This window comes from Bombyx mandarina, chromosome 01 (assembly GCF_030267445.1).
Source record: "Bombyx mandarina strain Sakado chromosome 01, ASM3026744v2".
NCBI classification, from domain to species: domain Eukaryota; kingdom Metazoa; phylum Arthropoda; class Insecta; order Lepidoptera; family Bombycidae; genus Bombyx; species Bombyx mandarina.
This window is the reverse complement of record NC_143208.1, coordinates 4,423,088-4,443,659: the sequence shown is the minus strand read 5'-3', so window position 1 is coordinate 4,443,659 and position 20,572 is coordinate 4,423,088. Positions and strand designations below refer to the sequence as shown.

The window sequence follows — 20,572 nt, the reverse complement described above, 5'->3', positions numbered from 1 at the left end:
CTGTGCAATAAAAATGTTTGGAGTGTGATCTAGACGTCGTTGACGCATTGAGAGACGACCGCAAGTAAGTATAACTGAGTCCATCACCTCATGTCTCAAGGATGGTAGTCAAGTTGCACTGTCAATGGACAACAGTAACGGCATAACAGCAGATAAGCTCTGAACACGTTTGCTCTATAAGAAATCAATTCATTATTTGTAGTTCATAAGAATGCCTGCTTTCTTACGTATGTATGTCCTTAGTAAATTGTTTTCCTATTTCTGGTATTTGAATTTCGCTATAGCTACGATAATAACCAAAATGACTACACATTAGAACACCACGAAAATTTCAATGATTTTTTTCCAAATTAGATTTATAATGATATAATTATTTTAAATTTCAGGCGAACGATCGAGACGAGATAAGAGACAAGTCTACAATTCAGGGTACGGAAATGTTTATTATTACTACATTGATTGTTTCGATAATATTCATGAACTTATGCAATGATAGTTTGTAGAGCTATTAGTTCTGCTTTGGCTTTTTAAGAGAAAATTTGAGAGCTGCTTAATTTATAAAGTTGCCAGCCACTATTGACGAGGATTAGTAGAGTGAATTAGTTGAGGAGATTAGTGCAAGATTAGAGGAAGGAATGCGATTAGAGCGTGTCTATACTGAATTAAATATAATTATTTGTTATATAATTTAAATCGCTTTGAATAATCGCTCTCAAACCACAAAAATTATATTTAGGAACTAAAAAAACACGCCTAAATAATGAACCGAACTAGCAATTAATTTGTTTTGTAATTAATTCATTTTGTGCCACTGTTGATGTTCGTCGGGATTCTAAAGGGAAGTTATTTTATTATCACCGGTTTTGTATTCGTTAGCAAATTTTTAAGTTAATCAAAAGTCTTGTCAGTGAAAATGACATTTAAAAAATACCCTCAAATACAAACAAACATACACATACAAAGCAAATAAAAGCGTGTTAAAAAGAATCACTCCCCGTGCTTATTATTATTTTCTGAAGATTTTATATACAGTTGTTCTAAATCAAATGTAAATACTTTTTTTAATATAACTAGTCAAACCCAACCTGCCTTGCTGGTCAGTCCTTGATTTGATTTCGATCCAGTTGCTACCAAACTTCACAGGATCTCCCGTGAGGCTAGCTAATGTAACGATTTCCTGAAAATTTCATTGAAAGCGGACCAGCCCTTTCGCAGTCTATAGGGAACACACACAGATCGACTATTACACGAATGGATTGTCATAATTGTTATTTAGTGTACTAATAATTTAGAAGGTGTTATTTTGTTCATTAATAATTTGGTTCTTTTTTGAGTTTTGTGCTATAAGACGTCGTTTAGACGTAAATTAAGGAATAAATGATTTGATATGCAATATTGTTTTACCTACTGTCATTTCTGTATTAAACATAATCAACAAATACTTGGTATAATTTGACGTAAGTAATATAGTGCGTACTTTTTTCGTACATCACGAAATAATAATAACATCAGAGCATGTCGCCACGTATCTTGAGATGAGATCGACATATCACTCGAGTGTTTGACGGCAGTCAAAAACGAAGAAGAAGGCAGAATGTCTCCTTTATAATCTTGATTCCTTCATAATTGATCTTATCTGATGCTCTGTTATAAAACAGTTAAACATTTAGAGGGTAAAAAAAGTGTACCTTAATTATGATTCCTGTTTATGTAAAAATATGTATGACTATTTTTAATTCCAAATTTTGTCTAAATTAAAGTTACGAAATTATGTGCCCAAAAATTATTTGTAAAGAAGAAGAAGCTTGAATTTGATAAAGATAGCTCGTCTTATCGAGACGTTGTAAAATCGATGGAACTAGCTACGTGGGCGGGTTTCATCGCAGGGAATACCAGGATTTCATATGTACTATGGAGATCTTTACTACAAACTTGGGTGGGGTGTATTAAAATATCAATGTAGTGAAAGTAAAGTGGTTAGAGAAATCATTATTTATTAAAAGAATGTTTATTTATTAAAGAACCTATTAAAACATTATTACCAAAATCATATCAAATAATGTGATTTAAGTGAAATATTTGTACTCTTTAGAACTGAATAGAAATGAATCTAGAAACTTTTTAGAAATGAAACTGGTATCTCTCTATAGTAAAAAAATAGACATATTAACATAAACATAAACATGCATTGAAAAAAAAAAGTTTGACCACACTCCCTCTTCAGCCTCGCTCTGGTTTTGTCGTATATAAACAAAGGGCGACTATTTAAAATAACTATTAAAATCAGTGTTTTTGTAATATTTATTTGGTATAAACTAAACAGATCACAATAATTCAATGACGTCTAATATATTATATTATATTACCCTTATATGCATATTTCTTTTGTATGTGTGTCTCAACTGCTGGACCGACTTTATTGAGATATTTAAATTACAATTACCCTTCGCATTTCACACACAACATTTCCCCTCAATATTTGAATTCTAACTATCGATTGAATAGTGGGGTGTTATCGCGGTGGGAAACCATCTATGTTAATTTATTTCACACACGAGAAATATTGTTTATGAAATTCATTTGTCATCTGACATTAAAAGGAAAATAAATTAATGGTTAAATGTGATTTTGAAAATTAATTTTTTTTCGTGGCACAAGCTACATCCATCTGTTACTTTATAAAAAACGTAACGAATAAAAGTACAATTAAGATAATCCTAAGTTTTCTGTTATTAAAAAGCTTATACGAAACTTATATGATGAAAACTAAATCTAGCTAGAAAGTAAGTGTTTGAAATTGCATACCCCGTTGCTAAGCACTAAGTACCAGGTCGGGCGTTGCTAAGCCGTACCAGGACACCATAAAAGCCTAGAGGCTAAGTTAGACACCCCTTCGCAAATGGTACTGATCAAAATTTTACTCTGAGCACAGATTCAAATAAATAGTTATGTACTCTTCGTAGATCAGAATAAAATGTTGCAACTCATTTAATTGTATCATAGTTGAAAAGATATAATATTTAGATGTTGACCCCACTGGATCGCGTTACAAATATTGTCATTGAATTTTTCGGAACCAAACTATTCCTTTTTTGTTGAAATTATTTTAGTTTAATATAGAAATGTGACTGAGTTTGAATGCTTAAATAAAATGAGGTTATAGATTGTGCAATCAAGGCATTATTAACATTGTCAGTTTTTTATTTTTTATTTTTAATCTATTCACTATTCATTGGTATTTTGGATACGAAATATTAATATCATTCCTTTGCGTTCAATGTAGAAGGCTTTAATAAAATTATTTTACTTATAACTCGATTTTTAGCTTTGCTAAATTTATAACTTTAATTAATTCCACCAGCTGTCTTCCATTTTGTGATTTTACATTTTTAGTATTGGTGGTGGACCTCTTGTGAGTCCGCGCGGGCAGGTATCACCACCCTGCCTATTTCTGCCGTGAAGCAGTAATGCGTTTCAGTTTGAAGGGTGGGGCAGCCGTTGTAACTATACCGATATCTTAGAACTTATATCTCAAGGTGGGTAGCGCATTTCCGTTGTAGATGTCGATGGGCTCCAGTAACCACTCAACACCAAGTGGGCTGTGAGCTCGTCCAACCATCAAAGCAAAAAAAAAATACACAACAATTATAAATAAATTAAACTAAATTAAAAAATATCAAAAATTCCCTGTGACCACCATATTACGATTGTATTGTATTGTAATTGTATTCCCAAATTCGGGATGGAATCCACCAGGGCACGTGGGCGGCTGTACTGTTTTTCGCTACCAGGAAAACATAAGCATTCAGATGTGGCCATAACTTAATATATTTCTGACATTATATTCTAAATAAAATTAATACAAAAAAATATACTTTTATATCGATACGTATAAAGATTTATGAACAATTAATCACTAGAATATTACCTGGTAGTTAATTGTGAAACCGGGTCACATTTGGTTAAGAATTTTCACATACGTCAGTGTAGTCTAAATATTATTGACTAAGACTATAAGAAAATGCGTACCTAACAGGTATTTCTCAGGATGGTGCCCTGGTTGGAGAATTTGCAGAAAATATAGAATCAACACTAATTAATCTAGAAAATTGACGTAGAAAAATAAATAAATCATCATCAGTCTATTCTTCTACCTCAATTCCTACTGAGGCCACCACATACACACAAAAAAGTCTTAGAAAATTCGTTCCGAGTCCACTTTTGAATTAAAGCAAATGATTATTGGTAACGCATTTTTTTTTATTCCTTAGATGTGTGGACGAGCTTACAGTCCACCTGATGTTAAGAGGTTACTGGAGCCCATAAACATCTACAACGTAAATGCGCCACCCACCTTGAGATATCAGTTCTAAGGTCTCAAGTATATTTACAACGGCTGCCCCACCCTTCAAACCGAAACGCATTACTGTTTCACGGCAGAAATAGGCAGGGTGGTGGTACCTACCCGCGCGGATCCACAAGAGATCCTACGATCAGCAATTACGCAAATTATAATTTTGCGAGTTTGATATTTATTACACGATGTTATTCCTTCACCGTGGAAGTCAATCGTGAACATTTGTTGAGTACGTATTTCATTAGAAAAATTGGTACCCCCGCCTGGGATTCGAACACCGGTGCATCGCTCAACACTAATGTACCTGAACTCTTATCCTTTAGGCCTCGACCACATGACGGCAGGAATGTAAGGCACGGTGAATGGTTTTGTTTTGTTACTTTAGTGTTTTTTCATGTTGGAACACTCAATAGTGGTGGTTTATTAACCGTTTAGCATCTGTGAAAGTGTGTAAGTGTAGGAAAATGAAACAAAGTAGCTGGACGTAGCTTCTTGCGTTCGTCTAAAAAGCCTACTGAAGTTTCAGTAAATTCGGACCATTTTATTAAGAAGCTATTTAATTTCATATTATCTATAATAATTTCCTTCAATTTCAGGTTAATAGAAAACTATGTAAAAGATAAAAATACTTAATTTCATAATATTCCATTTTTAACTTTAAGTATTTATAAAATGATTGTATATTTTCATAAACACGACATAATGACAATAATGGGATCGCAAGTCAGCTAATTGTAATATTGGAAAAAGAAGAATAAATAGATAATACCCGTGTTGAAATTGCAATGAACGCATTTTATTTTTATTCTAAAAACGACGCGCAAAATGTATAAAAACATAAAAATAAAAAATCTTATCGATTATAACGCAACGGCTTACTTTTATATTTAGCATTGACCATGGTCAGCGTGCGAATATCTCAAGATAAACTTACAAGGGCTCTAAAACACCAAAGAGTTAGATATTACATGCACGTATAAAACGCATTGTCTAGTTGTAAAATGATCTTACATTATACAAGCTAATTATTATTGTAAACAAGTACTCCAGATAAGCTGAGTTTACATTGTAGTCCGACTGCGATAAGAGTTTTCCTTAGCAACAAGTTAATTTTGCAGACTGCGATTACTAGGAGATCATAAATGCAAAGGGGTTGATTTTAAAAGATACTAAGGCTATCTCTTTTTAATTATCGAAATCGCATTTATAATTTGACCGTGTTTTAAGCATCCATACTGTTCTTGTCTTACAATGTACTCGATCATATCAACACTCTCAATTATGATTGCGTAGGGCTCGCGTCCCGTTCGTTGCTTAGAAATCAATAAGCAACCTCACCTCATTAAGCTGGATAGGATGAAATCTTTTACATTATCATATTATCATAACTTTGGACTACTTTCTATATGCGCACATAGTGTACAAAGTCTATTTGAGACGACCAAATGCATGGCCACAGGTGTTGCCAAGTATACTAGGATATCATGACAGCTAAGAAGGCTTCTACGACTAACTGTGAAAATGGGATGGCTTGTTTAACTTACAATGAGTGTGATAAAGACAAAAACAAAGTAATACAGAATCTAAAATTTATATTATCTACAACGCGTGATGCTAAACGGTTAAGTTTGAACATTCAAAAGCAGTACAGATTTAAAACTTATCTTAAACAAATTACATAAATTTAAAGTGAAAAAAGAAACACATTAAATAACAAAATCTGGGCCATTCCTTAGTTTTCTCTAAATTGTTGAGTTAAGAAACAAATATCGACTCAATGTGGAATTCGGTTGATAAGAAATTTCTAAAGTTAAATATAATAGATAGATGATTTAATTACATTTTAACATTAGGCTAATGAAAAAAACTGTCTGAACAGACACGTTTATGTAGGAATATTTAAAAAAACTTTTACGCTTTAATCTCGTTTTTGTTATTTTAATTTCAAATTCATTTAAAATTATCGAAACATCGGAGGTACCATAGAAATATAATAATAATATATTATGTTATAATATATTATGTTATATATTATTATTATGTTATAACGAAATCGTTCTAAAAACCTTGTAGCATCGGTCAATTCATACTTTTCTAGAGAACGTTTTCGGTAATTTCTGATGTCACATTAATTCCACATTGTCTTGTACGAGAAATGTATCTTTCCGAAAGTATATCTTATTTATTTAATTCTAGATAGTTGATCACTGTTTATAACGTATACCTTTAAACCAATATACTGTGTTGTCAGGATACTTTTTTTGTTATCGCTTGGAGACATTGTGTCGTATAGACATTATTAACATTTTTAATTTCCGTCTTCTTCTGTTTTAATACGCTTTTATTAGCTTCAGACGTATGTAACGGAATCTTTGAACATGATTTTGACCCCGTTCAAAACGTTGGATTAACTCGAAATTTGGTATACTTATTAACCGATTCAATATTAAAAACAATTGAAAAAAAGATATATTGAAAAAATTAAAGTTTAATTAAAAAATGATAAATAAATAATAGTTTAAAAAAACTAACAAAATACGCTTTTATAGAAAATGGGGTGCATGGTATCAGTAGTTATAAATATTTTATGAACAGGTATGAGTAGAAGGGTTATTTTGATAATATCCTGAAAAGCGCCCTACGCTTTTTTTACAATAAAATAATTTTTTCTTTCACTATTTTTATTTTTTAATTCAATATTATTAAGATTTATTTTTTAGTTGGATTTTCTATAAAAGCGTATTTTGTTAGTATTTTTAAAATACTATTTTTCGGTATGGCAATTGGCTTCTTGCGAAACCATTGTTCCCGGCGTTACGTTCATAACATTCCCCAATTGTTATTTAATTATTGAAATGAAAATTGAAGCAGAATAAAACGAGATGAGATGAGAAATTTTGGAGTTGATAAAAATGTGAATTCTAATTGATAAGAAGTATTTAATAGTGCGTAGACAGATGCTTTTTTGGCCACTTATAATTTTTTTATTTGATAAGTCCTCTTGTACGATGCTCATGTAAAATATAGTGTGATTAGTGTGTTGAATGTTGATTGATAGGCGCAAAAATTTATAATGATTCGTAATTTTTTGCATTTTATTTTAATCATCAAAATATGTATAATCTATAGAGAACTTAGTTAGATCATAAATGTAATTTTTATAAAAATCGTAACACTTTATATAAAATAAAAACCAGCATAATTTTTTGAAAGGAATTCTCAATCACCTAAAACATGTGAATAATCTATCAGCAGCTTCGTTTTTTTTTTCTTGTTGTGCAAATCGACCATATTTTTTGGTTGCAATCACAATTGATAATGATGGGTACTGTTATTGCCATTGCATTCAAATAACGGTAATAAATGGAGTTTTGAAAATTACCTCTAGTTCGTTACAGACAAAAACGCTTATAATACATTAAGGGTGAAAATATTTCTAGGGTCTTATAATGCTGAGGCGGTAGAAGTTAGTTCCTGTGCGCCGCCCGCGGTGTGTCTTCCGAAATGACATCCTTCGGGATATTTCCGGAGATGAAATCTCGTCATATCATCAGAACGGGTACCGGCGAAAGCGGACTTTCGGCGCGCACTGCGGTACCGTAGGTTTGGCGTAGCTGGTGTGGTGGAGTTCGATGGGGTTTAGTCGGTAGTTGGTTTAGCGTGGCGAGCGCCTCGCGCGCCCTTTTCAAGGCGTAGTCTCCTGCGAGGAATTGGGGGAGGAGGAGGACCTTGGCCCTCCTCCTCCCCCAATTCCTCCCTCTTCCTCTCTGGAAGCGCCGGAGTCCGACATAACCCGGTCCAACCCTCGCCCAGATATCCTTGAATGGATTACCAAGCGTTAAAATAAAACAATTTGTTCTCATAATTCAATACAGATTTTACTTGGGCTAGCTTAATGACAATATAAATGAGCACCATTTTAACTGTTGCTTCTTTTGGGGGTGACAAGTTCCGAACTCTATTCCTGCGGCCCGTACCCTCTTCTGATTAAGTTAGCTATGGGTTCTAAGCTGTTTGTTGTTTGTAAAGTGGGACAATAATTCTACTGAGACTTAGAGTTCATGTCTCAAGGTGGCTTCAGTCACTTTGGGATTTCTATGGGTTGCGGTCACCACGTAATGAGCTCGTACCCTCCACTGCGCTAAGAATAAATAAATAATACATTGGAAAACCTGTCCTGCAATTACAAATTTTAATAAGGACGGACCCTTTTTTGATAATTTGTAAAGTTTATATAACTTGTAGTTGACTTGATCAACGAATAGTTAATTTTTCTATTTGTCCGGGAAGGTTCCAAAACTGGTGTACTGAGTTTAATAGAACCTTCAAGAACTGTTTTGTACAGCTTTTCCAACATACATTCTTCTTCTTCTTCTTCCAGTGCCTCTTCAATCCTGAAGGTTGGCCGTTAGCTTCCTGTATTCCTTTCTGTCAGCAGCCAGCCGGAACAGCTGTTCGACGGAGGCAATACCGGTCCACTCCCAGATATTCCGGAGCCATGACTTTTTCCTTCGCCCAACACGTCTCTTTCCGTCCACTTTGCCCATAATTATCAGCTGCAGCAAGCATGTATCGATCGTTCCTGAGCACGTGGCCATTGCGTGGGTGTAACTATTGCATGCGATACTAGGAGATCATAATCTAAGAGAAAGTTTCAGAATGAACGAATGAGCAAAAGAGACAACATGTGGCGTATTGAACGTAGATGAAAAAGAAGCTTGAAATGTTTTTCCCCGAAATCAAACATCGACCATTCACATATTCTGGAATGACCAATTATTTTTTCCACAAATATTTTAAAGACACGCAAAATAAATGATTAAGTAAATTTTAATAATTTTCGGGTCCAAACTTAAAATTTATTTAGTGAGTTATCTCTTTTTACTCGTGATAGAGTGATCGTGGTTGATGACAGTGTATTTACATTGACTATAGGCAGCCTCCGCAATGCACCTAAACTTGTTACGGTCTTCAGCATCTCTGGAACTTCGGACCAAAGAGATCTGTGTCATAGCTTTGATAAGGTCTGTCCAACACGTAGATCAGCGCGTGAATGCTTGCCTTTCAACTGCCCATGGACAACAAGTCGCTCGTCCAGTGGCGTGTGTTCGTCTCAAACAATGTGACCGAAATATTTTATTGCTGTCGACGATAATCTCTGCTCGATGTCTCCATTAGGATCCGTCAGCATCGAGACGCTGGTCTTAAGCTCTGTGTAAGGGATGTGGAGCAGTCGTTATCAGCACCACATCTGGAGTGCATTGATTTTGCGCCGGTCTTTCTTCATGTTTCCCATAAAGAAATATCGGAAAGATAAAGGTTTCCTTTAGGCGGAACTTCGTGGCTTTTGCCATAATAAGGTTGAATATACTCTACAGCTTGTTTCAAGTTTTTCTTGGACTTTTCTTTCATTTGGATATTACAAACATGTAATTAATTTCATTTATAATATAACTGAGGATCTTGTTAAATAGTAGAAGCCGATCGCTGATTAGAAAATAAATAATCTGCTTAGAATTCGAATAACAGCGAGGGTCAATAATAGATACGACCTTTTGTCTCTGATCTCGAGTGTCGCGGATGATAAGTGGGCGGCGATCTCATTTGTCGATACCAGAACAACAGAATCTTACAAAAGTAGTCGTATCCTCTTCAACGAAAGTAATACGTTTTATTATATTTGGAGCAAAGTAAAAGTAATGTATAAATGTTTAATTTATTATGTCGAGCCGAATTTTACTGACGCTTTTACTAACAATGACGATAGGAATCGCTCAGAGCAGTAGCTTATCGCGGAGAAGCAGTAGAAGTAGCGAGGCTAGGTTTGAGTAAGCAGCTCATTCATCAATCGATCTTTTGACATTTTTTTTTTTTTTTTTTTTTTTTTTTTTTTTTTTTTTTTTTTTTTTATGATTGAAGGATTACTGGTGGCCCGGAGGCCTTTCCAGTTTCACCAGGACAGGTGGGCGAGCAAAGGCTCAGCCAGGAGGGGTGGGATTTGCTAACAGCTACCCGAGCGCCTCCGAAGGAGGCCTAACAACTCAAGAGTAGCTGCTTCGCGAATGAATCTACTACCGGATCGGAATCGCGACCCGCTGAGAAGATCCGGCGAGAAACTCAGCGAGCTGATTCATGGGTTAGGTTGCACGGCGAACTCTTTGTCGAGTTCGACGAGTACGGTTACCGAGGTCCCTAAGCCTGCTCCTAGAGCTGAAGGCGTCTAGTGCAAACGTTATTGGATCTGAGGGATCCGTAAGGACGTGTCTAGGGCGTCGACGGTGACTGGCTCCTGCATGATCAGGATTCGGGGAGTAGTCAGCGGCGGCTACGATAAGGCGATTATCATGACGCATAGCCTTATCGAAGTACCGTTCCGAGGCTGACTTCATGTATTTCTGGATAGATTCGAGGCCCAGGTCGTCGTGTAGGTCAACGTTCCTCACGAACCACGGAGCTCCGACGGCTAACCTGCAAAAGCGGGATTGTAGAGATTGAAGGGTGTCTATGTGTGTGCGGGCCGCGTGAGCGAACACCACACTCGCGTAAGTCATGACGGGCCTTATGCAAGTTTTGTAAAGTGTCACCTTGTTCCGAAGGGACATTTTACTCCGCTTACAGATCATGGGGTAGAGTCTACCGAGAATAAACGCGGCACGGTCACGGACTGATTTTATATGCGGGCGGAATGTCATCGATGCATCCAGGGTAACGCCCAGGTACTTGACCTTCCTGGCCCAGGGTATGGATTGACTAAAGAGAGTAATCGGGGGTGTGAGATTCCTCCTCCTAATACGGGAGGAAATCCGTGTGGAGCTTCCCCTCTGAAATAGCACCGCAGTACTTTTCGCTGGGTTGATGTCTATGCGCCATTTTCGGAACCACTGTCCTAGGGCTAGGGCTGCGCTCTGAAGCTTCTTCGCGATTAGGGACTTGTTTCTACTGGAATAGTAAACAGTCGTGTCGTCGGCGAATAAAGCTAAATGGGTCGGCGGCGACCGGGGAATATCGTTAACGAATAAGCTAAATAGGAGGGGTGAGAGGACAGAGCCTTGCGGGACTCCAGCTGTGAGAGATCGTGGGGAGGAGCGGGTTCCCTCGACTCGATATCGAAAAGAGCGGTTCGACAAGAAGTCCCGTATGATGAGCACGAGACTATCCGGCACGCCCATGTTGAATAGTTTGAAAATCAAACCGTTGTGCCAGACTTTGTCGAACGCTTTTGCGACGTCGAAGAAGAGAGCTCCCGTGTATAACGGTTTTGGTCGATTAAGCCCCACAAGAATGTGCTCCGTGAGGCGGTGCACCTGTTGAACGCATGAGTGATTTGTACGGAATCCGAATTGTTCATCGATGAGAATGCCCTTGGATGAGACGAAGTCTCTGAGGCGTTTGTAGAGCAGACGCTCATACAGTTTGCCTAAAGACATGAGGAGGCTAATCGGGCGGTAGCTCGTCGGATGATTTTTTGGTTTACCGGGTTTATGTATGCCGATAACGTCCGCTTCTTTCCACACCGCGGGAAAGATACAGTTCGCCATAGCGGCATTGAAAATAGATGCCAACATCACGATGAGTTGGACGGGTAGAAGTTTAATAACGCGGTTCGATATACCGTCGGAACCGGGAGCCTTGCGAGGACGTAGGTCTTTGATCAAGTCTTTAACTTCCATCGGGGTGACGGGTGGTAACGCGTCCGAGGGTGGCAAGGAGACTCTGCGTTCTACCTCACTGTCTACTAATTCTACATGAACAGGGTCCACGGATTGAGTGCTGGGCGTGCACTGGGTTTGCAATGTATCGGCCAGCAGCTCTGCTTTTTCATCATCATCGAACGCCGCGAGTCGGCCTGAGGGGCCTACGAGGGGGGGCATAGTTACTACCGTATCCGATTTGAGAGTACGAGCTAAGCGGTAGTAAGACCTTTGAGAGGGCGCGAGTCTTTCTAAGAAATCAGACCATCTGGCATCTCGGACTTCGGCGATGCGAGACTTTACGTCGCGTTGTAGGGCACGCATTCGAATTCGATTTTCCGCGGTAGGATACCTGTCGTAGGCGCGTATCGAGGCGTTCTTAGCTCTAAGGAGTTCCCTAATATCGTCGGACAATTTGAAGCGGTGAAGGAAGTCCTCCGCTACAACTTGTTTCGATGACCTATCTAATGTCGAGGTGATGTGTGACGTTAAGATGTCTATGGCTTCAGCGGTATCCTGAGGAGACGGGGTAGAGTCCGGGCTAAACGGGAGCGATGGTGGATCGGATTCAGCCAGGCTGATGCCCAGCGTGTGCCAATCCACCACAGTCCTCGTGACGGGAACGGAATCGGGAGCGCGACCGAGCTTCATAACGACGGGACGGTGGTCTGAATCTAACTCTGAAACTACTTCGATCGAGTGTAAGCGCAGAGTTACGTTTTTTAATAACGCTATGTCGAGTATATCCGGGCGATGCGCGATATTTAGCGGGTAGTGAGTCGGGGTTAGCGGAGCGACGATATCGAAGGCGAGATCATCGACTAACGCGTCAAGCCGCCTGCCATTCGGGGTTGTAGTGTGTGAGTTCCACCTGATGTGTTTACAATTTAGGTCGCCCGCCAGAATGACAGAGCTCCCCATGCCGAGCAGCGCCTCGATATCACTGCTTAGAACGATCTTATCCGGTGGAAGATAAACGGACGCGATAACGATCGGCGCGTGTCCCGTCAGTGAGATTCGGCACACTGATGCTTCGATATTAGCGAGCGCGGGAGGATCGAGCGGGACGCAATGCAGGGCTCTTCTATAGTAAATGACGGTACCACCACCACGAGCAGAGAGCCTGTCGTTCCTGACCATGTTATAGTTCGCGATTTTAGGGTCACGGCGCGCGGGCTTAAGTAGGGTCTCCTGCACTAAAAATATATCAATTTGATGGTCACGCAAAAAGTCAGAAACCTGATCACGTTGATTTGCGAGACCGTAAGCGTTAAAAAATCCTATCGTTACGGATAGGGGCTTTATTCTACTTATATACGCCATTGATTACCGGCGGAGTGAGGGGAGGACGTACGTATTTAATGACGCGTATACGTCGGCGTATTCTTGCACAACGGCGATAAAGTGTTGTGCAGTGGAGGCAGCGCGAATGGCGTCGCCCAAAGCGTTAACGCGCTCAAAGTTGATCGACTGAAAGAAGTCGATCGCTAAAGCGAGATTGTCGGACGCGGTCGGAGGGCAAGTCGCGGGAGAGGGACGAGTCGCGGGGGCGGGACGAATTGCGGAGGAGGGAGTTGTAGCCGTGTTCGTGTACGGCAGCGGTTTCGCCCAGGCCGAGACACTGGGCACCGGCGCCGGAACGAACGCTGGCTTAGCCTGCGACATAGAGGGTGCCGAGGCTTTGATGTCTGGGCCGGAAGCTCGGAGGCGGTTTTGGCGGGCGACGCGTCGATTTATTTTAGGGGCTCGGGGGCATCCGCGGTAATTTGCGGGGTGACCCTGTGTTCGACACAGGACGCAGCTAGGCGGTTCCGTCGCGGTTTTTTGATCGCGAGTGCATAGGGCCGTGGCGTGATCGCCTAAGCACTTGACGCATCGGGGGCGCGCGTGACAGTTACGGGAAGAATGCCCGTATAATTGGCAGTTATGGCACTGGCTAGGTGTGCCTTTCTTGTGTGGGGTTTCGACTGCGATTCCGGAAAGGCTACAGACCGTTCGGATGTTGAATATTTGCTTACCCTCGGGGGTAGGCTGGAGGGCGACGAGAACCATATTATATGGCTCCCTTCCGCGGCCTGTATGCATGCGGTGTACGGAGTTAACCGGTAGGCCTTGTTCGAGAAGGTCGGCCTTAACGAGCTCGGCATCCAACTCTTTAGGGATGCCACGTATAACGGCACGGAGTTCGCGCTCCTCCTGGAGCGTATACGTGTGGAAACTTATACGCTCCTTACGGAGGTAAGAAGAGAGGGCCCTATGGTCGTCGGGTGTTCGAACCTTAATTTGAATGCCGTTCGCGAGGTTACGGGCATTCGTGAAATTGATATTTTTGGCCTTAAGGGCCAGGGAAACTCGTTCCCAAGCTGCCTTCTCTTGAAGGATTACCGGGGGAGGGGTCTGGGTTTTATTTTGTGCCACCGGACGCGGCGACGGAGTGGCACGGGCTGGAGGCGCAACGGGAGTCTGAGGGCGGGGGCGCGACGCGTTCGCGGCTTTGCTAATTTTAGCGGCCGCGGGAGCTCGAGACTCCGCGGCACGCTTCTTACCCTTTTGCACCAGGGTGAATCCATCCGTCGATGAGGCGGGGGCGAGGTCGACCTCCATCTCCGAGTCAGAGTCGGAGGACGAGGAGGCGGGCGCAGGTGACCTACGAGTAGGTGTTTTGGAGGGTGCGACGGAGGCCGCGGATGATCGCGCTGCTGGAACGGTGACCACGGCGGACGACGCAGCAGTTTTACTCGCCAGTATAGGCGACGCGGGAACGGCAGGCACGACGGAGGCTGCGGTGCTCGATGCAGAAGCTTTGCACGCAGGTACAGGCGACGCAGGAGCAGCGAGCTCGGCGGAGTCCACGAGAGGGCTCGCGGTGTGATCGGCCTTGAAGGCCTGAAACTCGGAAGTGAGCTTTGGGTAGCGAAGCCGGAGAAATTCCGCAAATACAGCGTCCATGATGGATCTTTTGACATTCAAGTCGGTGAGTTCCACTAATAACTAGACGTCAGGTGTGCTGTGAACGCGTTTGCTAATTTAGTACATTAAAACTCCCTCCTGGCTGAGCCTTTGCTCGCCCACCAGTCCTGGTGAAACTGGAAAGGCCTCCGAAAAAAAAACATTAAAACATTTATTATTATCAAAGGCAAAAAATTAAAAAGGACTTCTACCGGAACAAACCAACTAGAAGTTTTCTAATGTCCTAGTGACAAGCTATAGATTGGACCTGCCTTTTGTGTTCGAAGACCTTTTAATAGCGTAGCTCGGGAAAATTCGGAGTCAGACCGGACCGAGATGCTCAGACACACACATAAACGTATTTAAATATTGGTACCGAATATTTCGACTCAAAATAGAAGTCTCTTCAGCCGATCACCAAACACGAAAGCGTGGAAATATCCAGCCCGCGTGGGAAATGAGGTTAAAGTCACAATTTTATTGCCAAAAACTTCATTCACTATACCTACCTCTAAATCCAACCAAAGGAGATCATAAGCTATTAGTGGTTACGGTGTCATTTTAATTTTATTAACCGTAGTTTGTTAATACTTTCAGTAACTGCTGCCCTCTGTTGTTTCGATATAAAAACTGACTAGCACTAGACTAGAAGCACTTATTCAGTTTTATGATATCCTGGTGGCATCTTGAAGAGTTGACGCGTGTTCGGAGTATCGAGTGTGCGCCCAACGAGGTTGGCATATTGCGCATGTATTTTATTTACATAACGAGAAATACGTTTCCGCTACTTTATTGTGTTTAATAAATTGTATTTGACACAAAAAATGTTGAGTATATATTAACTACTATACTTTCTATTACTTATTTGATGATTTTTTTGGTGGAAGGAAGTCCTCAACGTTTGTCATTAACACATAAGTTTTACGACTCACATCATTAAGTAATAAATAATTCGTTTCAAAGGTCATCTTACATAAATCGTTATCTTAAGTGAAATTTGATAAATAAAGAGTCTGTTTTCGACCCGAAAGGACAAACAGGCGAGAATCGATACTTCAGAATAGTATAAGATTTGATGTCTGTCTTGTGATTACGAATAAGGACTTCTTTTGAAAGCATATAAAGCTAAATTCACTATAGTTGACTTGACCAAAATAATCACTTTTCTCTTTCTCTATGTCTCTCCGTCTCTCTTTTTTATTTCGTCCATACTTAATTTCTGTACTAGCTTCTGTTTTTACCCACACTGCTGTACTGTTTCTGAGCGGACCTCCAGTAAAGTCCAGTAGCTATCTGTATCCAATCATATACATGGCGTGGGTGTAACGGTTACATGCGACACTAGGAGACCATAATCAAAGGGAAAGTTTCACAATGTATGAATAAGCAAAAGAGATAGCATCTTACGACATATCCAACGTAAATGAAAAAGAGGCATGAAATATTTTCCCTCCAAATCAAACAATAACATCGCCAACATCTCGAAGATTCTTTCTATTGTGAAAAAAATTACGTGAATGAATTTAAATAAATTTAATGATTTATCAACTCGTAATTTTGCATAAAGATACTACTAGCTACTATGGAGTGGAGGAGAAGCTTTCTATGTTCAAATTCGAAGCTTTTTCTGTGGAAAGATGTTCGGCTTGCTCTGAATTTGGACCTGGACAACGATATCGCATACTTAGAGTTTTTTATTGAGCTACCCTATAAAATATCAAGCGGCAAAGAATTGGCATTATGTTAAAACCATAGCAGAGTATTATGATAGTGAGTTTATTTGTTGGTTCCATGTCCTAACCATCAAAAATATTCAGAAATAAAAGTTTGATTCTCGAAGGACTCATTTTTTTTCTATTAACTTATGCGAAGCCGCGACTAAAATTTATTTCCTAACATTGTCATTTAATGTCACATGTAAATATAAAATAGCTTATTTTGTTTTCATTGTACTGATAAATTTCTTTGAACAGGTTCATTTGTGAAGCAGCTGCTCTTGAGTTGTTAGGTCTCCTTTGGAGACGCTCGGGCAGCTGTTAGCAAATCCTACCCCTCCCGTGAGTGAGCCTTTGCTCGCCCACCTATCCTGGTGAAACTAGAAAGGCCTTTGGGTCACTAGTGATCTCTCATTCATAAAATAATAATAATATAAAAAAAAAGCATTTGCTTGGCAATAGTCCATTTCTAATCAAACTAAATCATGAGTTAACCTTAATTAAGGTCGAATTTTGATCACTGGTTAAACCTTAAAATAACAGTTAAATTTACAATTATATAAATTCACGACCAAGTTGGGATATCCGTGACTTCAACTTGTGTATTTATTACATTTAATTCATTTCGTTTAAAATATAATTGAGGATTTTTTTAATTAGTAGAAGTTGATCACTGAATAGAAAATAAATGAACGTCTTAGAATTGTAATAACGGCTATTGTAAACAATAGATGAAACTTTTTGTCTCTGATCTCGAGTATCACAGATGATATGTGGGCGGCGATCTTGTTTGTTGGTACTAGAATAGCAGAATCTTACAGAAGTAGTCGCGTCCCTCCTGAACAAAGGTACTGCGTTTTCTTACTGTAAATTTTCTTGTATTGTTGGTATGGAATGGAAAAATGATGAATGAAAAATCCAATCTATAAGTATTATCAGAATGATATAAAATATTTATTTCATTATCGAGTGTGCGCCCAATTGGCATATTGCGCATGTTTTTTGTTTTTTTTTTGTTTTTCGGGTCAATTCGGGGTTGAACCGACTAAAACCTCCTGCCGCTCAACAACCAGCATCCAAACCTCGCATGAGACAGAACTCATGAAAAGGCAAAGGAAAGAAAGTGAAGCGTTTAGTGCGGAGCACATCTCTCCCACCACCCTCCCACTCGGGACGCCGGACTGGCGGTCGTCGGCGCCACGACCACCATCCCTCTCGGTCAGCAGGCTATCCGAAGCCCGCCTAATATTGCGCATGTAGTAAATAAATACAACAAGTGTCCATAAATACATTTTCTTTACATAAATAATCTTTATCATTTTACTCAAAGAAAGGTTTTCTTGACAATATGCCATTTACAGATGAGCCTCATGGCTCACATCATAATAATATGTGTGCCATGTGTGCAACGCTTATTTCGGCCGATACCTCAACCGTGTCGCCTAGACGGAACCGATGACGCATTACCACTCTGGAGAGGAGAACTCTCCGGAGCACACGCTCACGCCCTCGTCGCGGTCATAGGAGAGGACCTGTCGCTGCTAGCCGCCGTGGCTACGAAGTCCGGCAGCAACGAGTCCCCGAATGCAATGTTTGACTTTTGTGAATCCATCATCTCACAGAAGGAGGCGGCGGAACAAGAGAGAGAGAGGTCTGCAGCGATCTTCGTCGTCGAGCCGGAGGCCGGAGGAGACATCATGAACCTACGTATGAGGCGTAGGTATACCCCCTGTATGAGGCGGCCTCTCCCGGAATAGTTCACGAGACGAACTGAGGGGTGAAGGTCACGCGGCGCGTTACCATTATTCCAGCGCGCCGTTCAAGAGTAACAGCATAAGAGTGACGAGTTGGTGGTGTATCGCGTCTAAACCCGGCAGGCTGATTCCGATCCAGCGGGGTATCCGGTACTGGGCGTCCTTGAGGTCAACCGTACGTTTTTTTGCAGGCTTGACCACAATAGCCCCCTTATCTCGCCAGGTTCTGATCTCGGGGGGATCGGGGAATCGTTTAATGCTCGTTAGGCTCGGCGAGTACATTAACCCACGGAGGCAGCCCACTGAGTTTCTCGCCGGATCTTCTCTGCGGGTCGCGTTTCCAATCCGGTGGTAGATTCTGCGAAGCACTGCTCTTGCTAGGGCCAGTATTAGCAATACCTCCGGTTTGAGCCCCGAGATCTCACCTATTACGCTACGCTAGGGTAACGCTGATATAGCCTGTTAAGGATATCAGCATAGGTGAAAAAAGTTTTTACTTGAATGGTAGGTGAATCCATTTTGTGACATATATTATTATGATGATAGCTGAAATATTTTAAACTCACGGCCTATTTCGTGATATGTTTCGCATTAGAGTCATTGAGTCGTTAGCTATTAGAACGTGAGCATCATCTGGATGAGCCCCTTTTTATCATCAGCACAATTGTGAATTTAGAGTTAAGACGGCTGTTCGCCGCCTCTTTGGGATCCAATGAATCCTTCTTGAAAGTGTAGAATTAAAAAAAATGGATTACTAAAGAATGTAATTTTGGAAATGAAAATTTGAAACTCACGCACGATCATTCGCGCTTCTTTACGCGCATGACGTAATATTAAACAAAATATTTTAATCTGAACTAAATCCGGTTTTTTTTAATGCTATCGCATCATTCCAGGTCTTTCAATTAACATTGTGAAGTGATCACTCCCGTTGGCCTCTTAGAAACCATTAAGGGACCCTACTGCTGGAGAGGATGAGGACTTGGAGAACTTGGATCTAAATAAGCAAATAATTATCGAATCCAAAAGTAAGTCTATTGGAATTTTTACATAAGAATAAGAGATAGAATATACTCACAAAATATAAACCAGTTCCATTGAAAATTGGAACTTGTAACAAAACTACCAAACGCAATTTATTTTTCTCTTACAGTAGAAAGAGACGAGAAAGTCGACTTCCTAAGGCATGATTCACTTTGCAAAACGCATTTATACACCTCCATAGGGGTTATAAGATCCCAGTGCTATTCGGTCTGTAAACTAGGTTCTTTGAGGTTGTGCAGAAATATGTAGTACTAGGACATAATGAGCACGTTAGAGTTCGTTTTTCATGTAAACTCCATCTCGTGTTCATGGTTCAAATTGCGATGAATCGAGGTTCGAGTAGAGAGCCGCTCATGAACCCAGTTCTTTAGTAAGTCGACAGATGGGACCTGTAGCTCAAAATCGTCCTTAAATTCTGACAATATTATAGTAATAAAATTAAAAAGAATTTAAAATATATCGCTCGAATTTTCACCGTGGTCACGCATTATCTTATCTGAGTTAATAATGAAGTTTTTCAGAAGAGTATGGTCGCCCTACAACTGCCGACCCGAAAGAACATTACTCGAGACTTCAATTTTTTTGCCTCAAATAGAGCAACACCTTAATTTAATAAATTTAGGCTAGAAAATCTTACGAGCTGTTAATTTTGATGATTGACTTCAATGCTTCAGAAAATTCGCGTCAGGATTCTCTGAATACCACCATCTATCCCATCATTAATGTCACTCGATTTCTCATACGAATTGACTTAGTGTCCACGGGGTATTTTTACCGCATAGCATTTGCGGATGCATGTTTGTTTGAAGTAGTAAATTTATATTTTTCTAGAGAACGTTTTCGGTTTCATTTTGAAGTCACATTAATTCAAATTCTCTTGTATACAAAAATTATGTTTGCGAAAGTATCTTAATTTATTTTTTCTAGAGAGTAAGTAGAGCAAAGCTTATGAAGTTTATCTTTAAACGAATAAATACAGTGCGTTGTTAGAAAATTTTATGTTGTTATTGCTTAGATATATGTTGTATAAACGTCATAAGAACGTGAGCCATTTTAATTTTT

At 40.0% G+C, this 20,572-nt stretch overlaps 2 protein-coding genes across 5 annotated transcripts in view; one reads left to right on the top strand and one right to left on the bottom strand.

Annotated features, from left to right (window-relative positions):
- Nucleotides 1–20,572, bottom strand: part of Dhc1 (dynein axonemal heavy chain 1) — a 250,612-nt gene that overhangs the window by 73,353 nt on the left and 156,687 nt on the right.
- LOC149503463 (uncharacterized) overlaps nt 1–20,572 on the top strand; it is a 94,788-nt gene that overhangs the window by 48,382 nt on the left and 25,834 nt on the right. The window contains exons 3-5 of one of the 4 annotated variants that reach the window (XR_016323121.1): nt 387–429; nt 7,798–7,951; nt 19,363–19,494. Coding sequence is in view for 3 of the 4 variants with exons in the window: in XM_089727590.1 (XP_089583716.1) it covers nt 18,074–18,428; nt 19,363–19,388 (381 nt within the window). In the remaining variant the exon portion in view is untranslated. Of the gene's footprint in view, nt 1–386; nt 430–7,797; nt 7,952–16,925; nt 18,429–19,362; nt 19,495–20,572 lie in introns of those variants that run through there. The other 3 variants (XM_089727590.1, XM_089727585.1, XM_089727581.1) reach the window with 3 other exon arrangements.